Source organism: Volvox carteri (genome assembly GCF_000143455.1).
Source record: "Volvox carteri f. nagariensis unplaced genomic scaffold VOLCAscaffold_48, whole genome shotgun sequence".
Taxonomy (NCBI): Eukaryota; Viridiplantae; Chlorophyta; class Chlorophyceae; order Chlamydomonadales; family Volvocaceae; genus Volvox; species Volvox carteri.
Window position 1 is genome coordinate 60,377 of NW_003307591.1, and position 12,297 is coordinate 72,673.

Below are 12,297 nucleotides of genomic sequence, written 5' to 3' on the forward strand. Positions count from 1 at the left end.
CCAGCGCCCCACTCTTAAGGAATACATAACGGCGACGCTAGCAACTTTGTTACTTAGGTTGGAATAAATTGAGACCCCCCCTAAATGAAAAAAAAATCACTGATGGAAGGAGCCATTTGTCGAGTTATTGTTGGGTTATTGACTCCCCCCCCACACACACACAGAGTTCGCGTCCAGCGCGCGGCCCTACGGGCCGCAATAGAGGCTGCAAATCACTTCTTTTGGTCGAACTTTGGTCATTTGGGTCCCACAGCCGGGGCCTTAAGCCGAATTTCGGCTGCGGGTACTGTGGTACGGACAAGGGTACACATTGTGTACCCTTGTTTTTGTCTGTGGACAATTTTTTCACTTAGGCGCGCAGTAACAAATATAACATGTGGGCTTAATGTATGGCTAGTGAACAGCAAGTGTTTCATTAAGCGCACCGAAACCGTACGACAGGTTGTTTTTTTCAAGTTTTTTAGCGCCTAGTAGTAAGGCTGAGGTCGCCTTCTCTAGTTACTGTTTTCTATCGCAGATGGGGTTCATAACTCATTTATTCCTTTTTTGATTCTTCTTTTTAACTACGCTAGTGAGCCTCCTTTCTCGTCTGGGTCTTACGAGCTCTCGCCAGTTGAATACTCTGTCTGCTTAAATCGACCAGTGCTAGCATAACACTGCCAATGCACGTAGTTTCCGCGTACCTATACCAGTCGCCATGGTACGGTCAGCCACGCCCTACCGACCTACACAACAATTTTGCAAGAACGATTATTGATAAGTCGTGTTGTGTTGATTTACAGCAGCTAAGCCATGCTGCTAGATCGGCTTTGCAACTATCAACCTGGCCGCGAAAACTCCCTGACGTCCCGACGGAAACCTTGCCAAACTTCATTAATATCTTTTCAAGAAAATATTTTAGGACATGGATTAACAAAAAGTAAAGCTTGACACACACAAAACGACACGATGGCACACCACATACATCGCTAAAAAGCCGTTCCCGAGGTGAGCTTTCGCGACGCTCTTCAGGCATTACAACCTACTGCGCGAACATGAGCATAGGCATTGCTGCGTTCTGCTGTATGTTGATGGATGGATTGGCGTACAAACTGTACGTGCTTGGACGAGGCAATAGAAAGCTATTTTGATGATTTAGGCGCCCTCGTCTGTCTGTTATTATGCCTCGGCGTGCATTGCGGGTCTGTCTCGTATGGTAGGTACCTGCGTTCCTCCCGTCTCGCTCTCGTGCGTTCAGTAGGGCTTCTGGGGGCTGTAGGGGGACTGGGCGTTTGCGTCTTGCAGTTTGCGGCCCGTTTGGCTTTTCTGGGGCGAAGTCTCGCATCCGGTTTTGTCAGGTGGTTCTTTTCCATGGCCTTGGCTTGCCGTTGCTTAAGGATAAGGCCCCAGCGTGTGCTGTAAGCACATGCAGCCATTCCGGCTCCGCTGTAAGAATTGATTTACTGGAAATTTCGACCCTCAAATAAGAAATTCGCAAGCCGGATGCAGATGGGGAAACTCTCTATGCTTCTGCGCTTGCTAAATTTTTCTGTCTTCTTAAGGTTATGCCAGCCCATGCATACCTCACACGGCAAACTTTTTATCATTCCTGTCCGCCGGTATGGGCCGAATAACCAGATGACAGAGATCAAGGAAGCGATATCATTGTCATTCCTCTTACCTGGCTCAGTGCTTGTAATTCCAAACCTCATGGAGCATAAGTTCAGCGATGGTACAGCAAACGAAATGTCAAGCAAGGAGCTCTTTGAAATTGGTTTACTAACCCAAGCAGAAGTGCGTTTTGTGTTCTTGGATGACCTACGTAAGCATTGGAATGGCGCACTCGACGTCATTGTCTACTTCCGCGACGACAAGTTTCCACAGGTTAATTAGATATCCATAAAAAAACTACTTTGTTCCATAAGAACGCCGGATGTATTCTTATCACAAGCGACATGCTGAAGTGTGCAGTCGTATGCAGGTTGAGAAACTGGCCAAGCATATGGGCCTCAAAGCACCACCAGAAGATAAATGGCTCCGATCGCCCATAGGCGCTTTACAGGGTTGCACGTACGTAAAACCTGTTGTGAGCTCTCGTCGCTTTCCGTGTTGTCCTATCCAACTGAGCACTATCTGCCTGTCCGGCTGCTAGGAATTTGCACGGGAGTTTTGCCGTCAGCAGCCAGCATTCGCACAACATCGACCCTTATTGCAGAGCCCCTCCTTCAGCGGCCCTGATTCCCGAGAGGTGCTCCACACACAAATCCACCGCATGCTAACATTCGGCGCCCGTCGCCTCCTCGGCGTCCTGGAGCCGTCCGAATCCTCCACAGCAGCTGCTTACTTTGCCACCGTGCCCCTTGTTACCGTACGGTGCAGGCTTGATCAGGTCCTGCAACTCCGTGAGACGTTGAAGCCGTACCGACACGTGGGTGTGCTGAGCTACAACCAGTTCGCTTTGCAGACACACAGGCTTGCTGGTACGCTGCTGCTGAATTGCAGCTCGGATCTATGCTGCCATTCGTATCGGAACCATAGCGTGCTGCTGAGGCATTCAGCGCAGGTATGATGTATGTACGGCAGCTGACATCATGTGACGTTTTCCCCACAGTGTAGTTTTTCACGCGATTTCGTTATATCCGATTAAAAGCGCGAATCGGCGACAAACAACAGTCCCTGTATGCTCCGTATGTCTCCCCGATGTGGTCCGTGATGCTCCAGCTCCATCACATCATGAATTTATAATGTGAGGGGTTGGAGGCGCCGTGCAGGCACCTTGTCAGTCCGACGTGCGCTGAGAAGGTTCATGCAACGCGGGGGGACTCCCCCCGGGGGAGAGGTCCAGGCATAACCCCCACAACGGAGGATAGCAATGGAATTTAGCTTTCAGCTGTCGTTGGCCGCAGGTAGTGGAGCTGGCCAAAGGTTACATTCGCAAATCTATTGGACAAGGACAGCCCTTCATCGCTAGGTGGGTGGTTGGATGGCTGGGTGGTTGGATGGCTGGGTGGATGGCTGGCGGAGCAGTGTAGCGGTCTTGGGCCGGGCTAGCTCCTGGACAGCGACTGGGGGGTCTCTACGGCGCCGGGCAAAAGTCAAGGAGTTGTACTGCCTAGCAACCTAGAGCTCCTGTAGCTGTTTGCGGCCGTAGCGTGTCCTGGTGACCGGCTCTTGCGGTTGTTGGTTAATGGTTACTTATTGGTGGTTCGTGGGTAGTTGTTGTGAGCTGCACAGCTTTGTTGCGTAGCTGATGTTGGTGTCCATCCTAAAGGGCTCCTATCTGGCGGTGGACGGCCAACGTTCTGGCCCCGAATGGGTCGTTCTTGCCGCGTGTGTATGACACGCTGGGTACTGAATCCCGGGTCTGGCACCGGACCCCCTGATTTTGATTTTGTGCAGTCACATCCGGCCGATCCCCGATGATTGCGTCGAGTTCTGGCAATCTCCCGAAGAGAACCTCGACCCCGTCCAGTTGAGGGAAATTTGCCGGAATAACTACTTGTACAGCAGGTACGTAGCCGCCGGTCATCTCAATTTCAGCTAGTGGCATGAGAGTCAAACCATGTTTTTTGGTCTACAGGCATTTATATGGTCTATAGACAAGGGCCTTGAAGGTCCATAGACCTGCACGAAATGGAATAAATAAAGACGCCCTGAAACCCTCAAGTGTTTTTTATAATTGGAGCCAAGCTTTTGTAGCTTAGGGAGCGATATCATTTGTCTTTTGGTGTGTCGCTTATGGCCACTGACCCAAGCGGCTGGCGGGGGCCCTACGCCCCACCCCAGAACCCCCTTGGATTACCAACACAGTGATGCCGTACAAGGGTACAGCATCTATAGTTGCAAATCTCTCCATGAGCCAGGCGCCCGTCCGGTCCATCATGCAATACCGCTTACGGTGTCTCCCACATTGTCGTTACTTGCTCTCATCTCACACCAAAAACGCTCCATGCAGTGGCAGGGCAACTCTCTCTCCTCAGTTCTCACATTCTTGGTTGGTTGGTAAACACACACGCACACACCCAAATTGCCCGGGTCATCTCTTTCTTCGGCCTCTATCAGCTCCCCTCCCCGAGTATGCCACCCCAACAACGAACTCTGTTTGTGGCCATAACGTTGCACAAGGCGGCACCCTGGCCAGTGAGCTGCGGCGAAGGTTTCAGTTGCTCAATTGCCTCACTGTTGACCGCTTCGCTGACGAAATGGACTCAGGCTGAAACGTGCAAACCAAGGCCTGTACGGCACGTGTACGGAACTCTGGATTCTGGACGCTTGACCCCGAACTCTATAGAAGATTGCTGCGACTTCCACGACGTGCCAGGCATGGTGAAGGGCGCTGGCTTTGTTCTTTCCCTCCCGCAGGCTGGTCCCCAATCTCCTGGCCCTGCAGAGGCTGTACAACACAACCGCCGTCTTCATTATGACACACCCCACCATCCGGCCTCGGGTGGCCAGGATGCTGAAGGTGCGGTCACGAATGTGGCTGTGGTTAGGAGCCAAGGTTTAGTTGCAGTCCATGCGGCGATTGGGCCTCTTGCTTTGAACAGGAGTTCGCTTGGCAAACTCGTTTTACGTGGGACAATCCAGCAAGTGTGCTATGGCTCATTGTTGACTCTTAACGCACGCGCGACTCTCTGGTTCCCACAGGCCGGAGGAATCAACGCCGCATTCCTTGACTTGTCGGACCTCATGTCTATCAACATGGAAGCCGCACGGCCACTGCGCAGCCCGATGTCTTTTTCCCTGCTTGCGATTGTGGAGGAGGCTGTGGCGGCGGATGCGAGGGCGTTCCTGGGCACCGCGGAGAGCAGCATGACCGGCATGATCGTGCAGGTGAGGGAGTCCACTGCACGGAAATAAGGGCTTGTACGGCAAACAGGGGTTGCAAGCTCCTTCATGCCCATGCCTGATAGCGAAGTCCTGACCCGGGGCTGTGCCTGCAAATGGGGCGAAGTTCGGGGTAATCACTTTGGGACCAGAAAGCGGAGTCTTTGAAGGATGCGGGGACCGATGTCGCAACACGCGCAGCTGGCTGGCTGGGCTGGTGCGGCAGCTGCTGCCTAGAGTGAGTGTGACGTGTTGTTGGCATGGGAGGAGAATTTTGGAGGAGAGTAATAACCCGTTGTGCTATCATCGTCGCATCACGCGTTTCATCAAGCGATATACATATGCTTGTAACAGTTCCAACTAATAGCGCTTCACTGTTTTTTTTCAATACATGTAGATCATCAGCATGCGCCACTACTGCCATAATGACGCTTTATCGGCCGGCCAATACTCGTGTATGCACCGGGATATGAAATGGGGTAACTAACACAAGATCAAAAGCTGCACGATCGGTCCACGACGTGTGTTTATTTTAATTACCACCTCGTCGACCACAAGTTGCGGACTGCTGTAGCTCTTGGAAATGACACCGCCCCTGGCGGTGCAGCGGCTGCTGGACTGGACTGGACTGGACTGGACTGGATCATCACTTGCCTTGTCTTGCCGCCACCCGGGGTCACCCTCGGGATGAACCCTGGAATGAACCTTCTCGTTTCGGCGAGAGCATCTTCTTTTGCCCCTTAACCTCCCGTCCACCTCGCCTACTAAGTTTTTGTTATCCGCATTCCTGCCCTCGTGATCATGCATGGCGTTACTTCCTGCCTGAGCTGAGCGAACACCCTCTCTACTTCGTCCCCTCTGTGCCTTGCCTGGTGCATGATGACTCGTGCTGGGGCCAGGAACGCATCGCCCGAGGACTCGACCCCAGCGACTGCTACTTTTTCTCAGACAGCTCCATGAATCCAAATCGCGTTACCGACTTCTACGTCCGCTGGGAAGCGGAGGAACTACTGGCGCGGTCCAGGGGAGGTGCTTCCCCGTCCCCTCCCGTCGCTGCCGTGACCGGGGTAAACTTCAGGATATAAGTATATCATCAGATTCTCGGATTGGAGCAATGAAACAGAAGAGACCCAACTGCCCGACGCGGAGGACGGTGTAGCAGTTTAAAGCCACTATAATGCGCCATTTCTATTCACCCTCAAACACAGACACCCTCCAATCGCCAGCAGTCAGTGGTGGCCGACGGTCCCCGACTGCTGTCACCTGCGGTTGTGCGCACCAAGCTGTTCTTCAAGTGTTGGTCATCTTTTCCCCTCCTTTGATGTTATTCCAGTTTTCCAGATTTCTGGGGGGGGAGGGGAAAGACGAGATGGTTTTGACGATCCAAACCTTTAGATTCGAAGGTTTGCCCCGAGGAAGCGGAACAGGCAGCGGGATAAAACGACGGTGCTGTCGCTGTATGGTGAGTTCCAACAGGAAGATGTGGGGGAGGAAGGTGGACCACCCTTCTGGGCCGGGACGGCGGTGGGCATGTATACGGATGGCGAGATGGCGACGATGTCCGTGTCTGCAGAGCTCAAAAAGGGATTCCATTCTGGTAGAGACTCCCGTACAATAGCAGTACGGCACGTGCATGCTTAATTGGCAGCACATACACAGCGCGGGCATGCTTTATTGGCACTGCATACATACATATGCACATACAGGGGCACCCAATGGTGGAACCCACACAGGACTACCCTTCTGTGGAGTTGCAGTGAGTGAGGCGGTTGTTGCTTTGATCGTACATATGAGGCCACCTCCTTTCTCTTAGAGTGGGCCCTCTTGCTGTTGGGGATTTCCATGGAGTCATCCAATAAGTTGCGCTACAACAAATTGCCCCTCCTAGTTTCTATGTCATGGTGACATATATCATTGATTCTGGTAGACAGGAGCTGGGGAGGTGGAAGGCAGAGGTGAACGGCGTCCTGATTGGCTTCTCACTCGCCAACCTGCTGTGTTTTCCCCGTCACGTTGATTTAGGGATCAAGCTGACCGACAAGAAAGCGTCGTACTCGTGTGGTTCAATGTTCATAGTGTTTATGCATTTAGAATGCATGTTGATGAGCGGCCAGTGATGAGCTGTTGGTGAGATGGTGTAGGTCCTGCTGCTGTGCGCGCGCGTGTGTGTGTGTGCAGTAGCTGTAGACGGTACTGCGCACATACCTTCTACAAACACACGCTAATGAGGCGCTCCGCCAGCATCTAAAGAGGCCTTGCTGGCGGCCAGATATTACAGCATGTATGTTGTTACAGGGTGGTATAGCTTCACCAGCGGCCCCCTTTCCCGAGGCAGTTCCCTGCTCTCCCCTGCTAGAGGGACACCCTAATCCGTCCACCCCATCCGACTTCAGAATGTATTCGTTGGGTTCTCCCAACGAAATAAACCATGAATACCTCCTGGAGCAGAAGCACATAAACACATGCACGAGTATATACATACACATATACACATGCAATACATATGCAATACACTTGCGAGCTGCCCAGGAACGGAGCAGAAGCACATAAACACATGCACGAGTATATACATACACATACACATATACACATGCAATACATATGCAATACACTTGCGAGCTGACCAGGAACTAAGTCGAGGCGCCGTTGATCCGCTAGATTTGGTTAGATGCTGGTGGTGAGTTGCTGTTGGTTGCCCCTCCTGACGAGTGAAGCATCGTAAGGAGGAGGGGGGCCCCACCTCAGGGGTGAAACCCGCCCGCCCGCCCGCCCGCAGATACACCATGACGGGCTTAGGGTCGAAGAATTTTTAGGGTTTGCGTTATAAGTTTTCATGAAATTGTCCTCGGGGGTGAAGGACACAGCCAGTGATGACGGCAGTGATGGTGGTAGTGATGGCGGTAGTGATGGTGGCTGCCCAGCCTGGGCCACAGGCCCAGTTGGCGCCCCAACAGCGGCGCCTGAGGGAGTGTTGCCGTACATGGCTTTCCATTGGATGGGTGCACGGTAGAGCCCAGTTGGAAGATCAGACCACGATCACGTCGAGAACACAGGCTGTGTGGCCGAAGCCGAAGCCAGGAGACCAATGGATAAGTTAGCCAGCAGAGGTTTACACGCTAGTGATGTATCAAGAAGGGGAGAGCCTGCCCGCCAAAAACACGAAAATGCCAAGCCACGAATGAGCACCTGTAAATCCACCAGAACTCAGCTCCGAAATCACCGCTCACTCGCCGTAATAATGATGCGCAGCTTGCCATCAGGGTTCCCCAGGGAGCAGCGCCTTCAGCCATTCAGCTCCAACGGGGGGTCGTCGGCATTGCTGTACACAAAAAAAAGCTGCATCTCAGCGACCAGCAGCAGCAAGCCTTGTCCGCCCTGCTTACCATCCGGGTAGAACAACGGAGCGATGACAAATTTGAATGTTTGAATGTTCGCCTACAGAGCCATACTACGGACCGATGGAATCCCCCGGCAAACAAGGCAAGGCACACACGCCTTCTCCTCCTTGGCACCCCTGCTGGGGTCTTGGGTCCCCGATGTGCTGTCAGGCTGTTGGACTCAGAGCGTCTCTGTTTCAGGGCGTCTAGGAAGCTGGTGTGCCCTTGCCAATATCAGCCATATCGATATAGTTCACGCTGTAGAACAAATCGCCATCCTTGACGGCGGCTTCTGAGTACAACAGCTGTAGTAGCAGCGAAGTCCTATCCGACTGCAGCCACAGCAATGGACAGGGCGGGCAGCCAGGATAGCGGGCAGCCAGGATAGGGGGTGCTGCCCCCTCCGCCCAGCCATCCGTGTACTTAAGTGCTGAGCGGGCGCCAACAGACGACAAAAGTGCATCTATCAGGTACCTGCGGTGGCGCTCTGGCGAGTTACAGAGTACACACAGCTCCGAACTTCTGACGAACCTGACGAAGCACCGTCTGTGCCGTGTCCTGGCGGCGAGTGGGGTACTTGATCGTGCATTGATGCCCTCGCTCTCAATGCGAACGTGCGGGATCGCTCACACCCGACCTGCATGCATGTTTTGGTTGTACGACGCCGGCCAGAGGGGTTAAAAAAAGGACCAGTCGCAAGCCAAGTCTCCGGAGCGTGCCCAAAGCTTCATGGCCAGCCCCACTCGATGCATGCACTTGGGGATCGAGTTTGCTGAAGTTGGAGCACTGTTTCCCCAAGTAATGGCTTTGGGGGGGAGACATGTTTACCTGCTGTTGGGGTGGAAACAAAGGATTGCCTTTTTAGGCTCTACTGCAGCAGCAGGATGGACTTGCCAGGCCACCAATCGGCTCATCAGCACACAGCCCATGATACACAAAAGTCAAGCAAACTTTTTGTCTTGTGAACCACAGCCAGCATGGCGGCAAGGGGTCTTCTGGCATATCTTCGCTCCAGCTCACTGCCGATGATAGCCGCCGCTCGTGCAGCATCATTTTTAGGCGCCCTGCACACTACAGTAGGGACAGCCTGTTTTTCCAGCCTTGCCGCACCTTGCAGGCCTTCCATTCCCAAACCGGGCCTCGTGCCCGGCCCGCCGAGAGCACACCACCGCGCCCAGGCGCCGCTCCAAAACCAGCGGCACAGGCCGCAACAGCACCGCCGCCGCCACCGTCGCCGCCGCCGCCAACCCCAAACGGCGTTTCGGCCACTGCTGCCAGCGGCTCCAAACAGCCCCCTCCAGGTGGCGTGGCTTCCTCAGCACCGCCCGGCAGTGGCGGTGAAGGCAGCGGCAGTGGTGGTGATGCTGCCACCAGTGTTTTTTTTTTAAGTAATATATTACTTTTAAGGAATAAAGAGGCCTTTTTGGCCTTTGGAAATAAGGAACAAAGTGAGCCTGCCACACCCACCGTCATATAGAGCCGCTGCTCGCCATTGGCGTGGGCAACGCTGATCACGACTTGCCAATTTTACATCGCTGCCTATTGCAATCACCAAAACGTGCGATTTGGGTCGCCGGACCCCAGCGATGGATTTTTTCTATTTGCAGGTTGAACTAAACCTGGGGCCTGCAGGTTGAACTGTTTACGACAACTGCCTGGCGCGGTGTTGCTACTGCTACATCCTTACTCGATGTTCAGCCCGCCCAAGAGCTTGCCTGGCCGGGTCCGTAAGGAGCCCTATCCCTGCCTGCCTGCTACGCTCCGGGAGCCTAACCGCCGCCACCATAGATAGGGGCTCACACTCACATTCACACTCACACTCAGCCATGCTGATGCTTGTGCTCATGCTGCGCGTACCTCCTTACTTACGCTCTCCCTGCTCTGTTACCCTGCTGCCGAACACGTCACCCACAGGCAGTTTATCCCATCACCCATCTGCCGCGCGGGGCTCACGCTGAGCTTTAACAACCCCTAAACTCTCCTCAAAACTGCACTACTCGGGACGTTTTCGATGAGGCGGAATGGGACAAGAATGTGGAGAAGCTGTGGCAGCAGTAACGTCGTCCAGGTATTGTCTTGAAATCTTCAAAAGATTGTGGATCTGAGCTCGGGGGGACCCCAGGAGGGGGTCATCCATGTCCCGTAGGACGCATTCCTGGGCGGGACTGACTTCCCTGGTCTCCCGCCTTACCTGAGTCTGTGCGGCTATATGGAGGGGTTGCACCACTTCATGCACCAAGCGGAAGCCACCACCTGACACACCACCGCACAGAAACAACAGCACACAACTCCGTGCATGTGTGCTGAACGAGTAAAGATGTGCTGTACGACCGAACATCCCATCCTGACAGGCTCCTGTTGGATCGACACTAGTTGTGCACTTTGAAGGGAAGGCGCTTTCCCCCTCGGGGGCGGGGGCGGGGGAGGGGGGGATCTTAACTCCGTCATCCGCCAACTATCCGTCTCGACACATGGTCGTTAGTCAACCACCAACCCGTCTACAGAGCTTTCCGTCCTTCCCTCCCTCCTGCCTCTTCTCTGCCCCCCTCCGCGTAACATAACCCAACGGAAGGACGGATTTCAAATCCTTTCCCCCTCCTCCTCCTCCGTTGTGTGAGAGATGTCTATCTCCCTCCTCCTCCAACCAGGGTTGTAGTAAGCACCGTGAAATCGGTCTTAGCAATGACGCGAACGGTCAAGGGGAGGGAGGGCCTTGATGCCGCCTTGTCCCTTTCCACCGGCAAGGTCACCACTTCGACCCCGACCCCAGACATGTGTTTTGACCTGAAGTAGACCACGGACATAACAAAAACGCATACATGAGCCCAATTTGAGAGCAGCAGCACAACATACGTCTTCTTCTCCTCCTTGTCCTCCTCCTTGTCCTCCTCTTGCTTTGAAAGTGACCGCCCGGAGTTCGCAGGAGCCGGTACGTGCTCGTGTTCAGTACACTGGCCCTTCATCGCCGCCGTCATCAAATCCGTCACCATACCCTTCGTCATCGTCAAAATGCTCGCCCTGCGGTGAGGGGGTGTATACATGTGCATGTACACGGTTTCAATGGGCTTTAGCAAGGTTTTAGTAATTTGGTCTTAGTTATTAGGCTTTAAATGTGCGGGTTTTAGGGCGCTGTTGGGAGCTACATGGGGCTTACTACTACGTGTGCGAGTAGTAGAAATGACCGAATAAGACAGACAGATATCATACAGACGCACAAGACAAGAAAACTATTCCTTACCGTTCCTTTTCCTTTTTTTGGAAGACTAACCACAAATCAGTGGCAGAATCTACTATGAATATATTTGCCCTGAAAAGGACGATCAACTACTATCGGTTGCAATATGAACTACATCAGGCACGGAGGGTAAACAATTTAACTCAAGCCGCTTTCCTCATCAAAATATACTACACACTCTAGTCACTGCCAAATGCTACAATGATTTTTAATCCATAAGACTTGTATTTTAGCCCTCCACCGCGGTAACCCTAAATCGCTCAAAAAGAAACAAATGCATATGGGCCCCCACCCACTCACGACACCCCCCACCCACGACCCCCCCCACACTCACCTGGTAGTAGTCATCGTCCTCCATGTCCTCCTCCTCGTCCGTGTCCCGGAGCTCCTCCTCCGCAGCCGCCTCCTCCTCCTCGCCCTCCGCACCCCCCGCCGCCTTACGAGCCCCGGGAGCGCCCTCCTCCCCCACCTGGCTCTCCAACTTGGCCAACTGCTCCAACCGCCGTAAACCTGTACGGAGGAGAAACACACACACAATAAAGACAGACACACATACACATACACAAGCAGGTACACATACACACTGAAGACAGGGGGGTGTCACTTCGGTATGGTTCCCGTGGGTCCCGGGCACCAGGCCCGGATGGACTAGTTCGCACCCCCCCCACACACACACCCCGTGTAAAACACACACACATACCCACCCCAAGGGCCTTCCCCAACTAACCACTCCACACATACCTACGCACACACACACACACACACCTATATGTATACGCACCTGACGGGTCATCGGGTCGGCTCTGAGTGCGGAAGTATGCGTCCTGGCCTCGCAGTGTTTGCAGGCGGGAGGCGCTGCGGGGGTTTGGGTGGGGAGGG

General features: G+C 53.7%; 3 protein-coding genes across 3 annotated transcripts in view; 2 read left to right on the forward strand and 1 right to left on the reverse strand.

Moving 5' to 3' along the window:
* Nucleotides 1–1,488: 1,488 nt before the first annotated feature.
* On the forward strand, nucleotides 1,489–1,872 carry VOLCADRAFT_95914 (uncharacterized protein; the record flags this gene model as incomplete). The annotated part of the gene is made up of 1 exon (XM_002954985.1): nucleotides 1,489–1,872. One exon carries the CDS (start codon nucleotides 1,489–1,491, stop codon nucleotides 1,870–1,872), a length of 384 nt encoding a protein of 127 aa, XP_002955031.1.
* Nucleotides 1,873–1,954: 82 nt separating this feature from the next.
* VOLCADRAFT_95915 (uncharacterized protein) lies at nucleotides 1,955–5,891 on the forward strand (the record flags this gene model as incomplete). Its single annotated transcript, XM_002954986.1, has 5 exons — nucleotides 1,955–2,049; nucleotides 2,359–2,542; nucleotides 4,370–4,444; nucleotides 4,627–4,812; nucleotides 5,634–5,891. The coding sequence occupies 5 exons, from the start codon at nucleotides 1,955–1,957 to the stop codon at nucleotides 5,889–5,891; spliced, it is 798 nt and encodes a 265-aa protein (XP_002955032.1).
* Nucleotides 5,892–8,389: 2,498 nt separating this feature from the next.
* VOLCADRAFT_106627 (uncharacterized protein) overlaps nucleotides 8,390–12,297 on the reverse strand; it is a gene marked incomplete at both ends in the record, with an annotated part of 7,561 nt that continues 3,653 nt past the window's right edge. Inside the window, 7 exons of the mRNA XM_002955044.1 lie at nucleotides 8,390–8,613; nucleotides 8,715–8,820; nucleotides 9,294–9,497; nucleotides 10,375–10,587; nucleotides 10,847–11,176; nucleotides 11,753–11,928; nucleotides 12,200–12,242. Coding sequence (XP_002955090.1) covers nucleotides 8,390–8,613; nucleotides 8,715–8,820; nucleotides 9,294–9,497; nucleotides 10,375–10,587; nucleotides 10,847–11,176; nucleotides 11,753–11,928; nucleotides 12,200–12,242 — 1,296 coding nt within the window. The remainder of the gene's footprint in view (nucleotides 8,614–8,714; nucleotides 8,821–9,293; nucleotides 9,498–10,374; nucleotides 10,588–10,846; nucleotides 11,177–11,752; nucleotides 11,929–12,199; nucleotides 12,243–12,297) is intronic.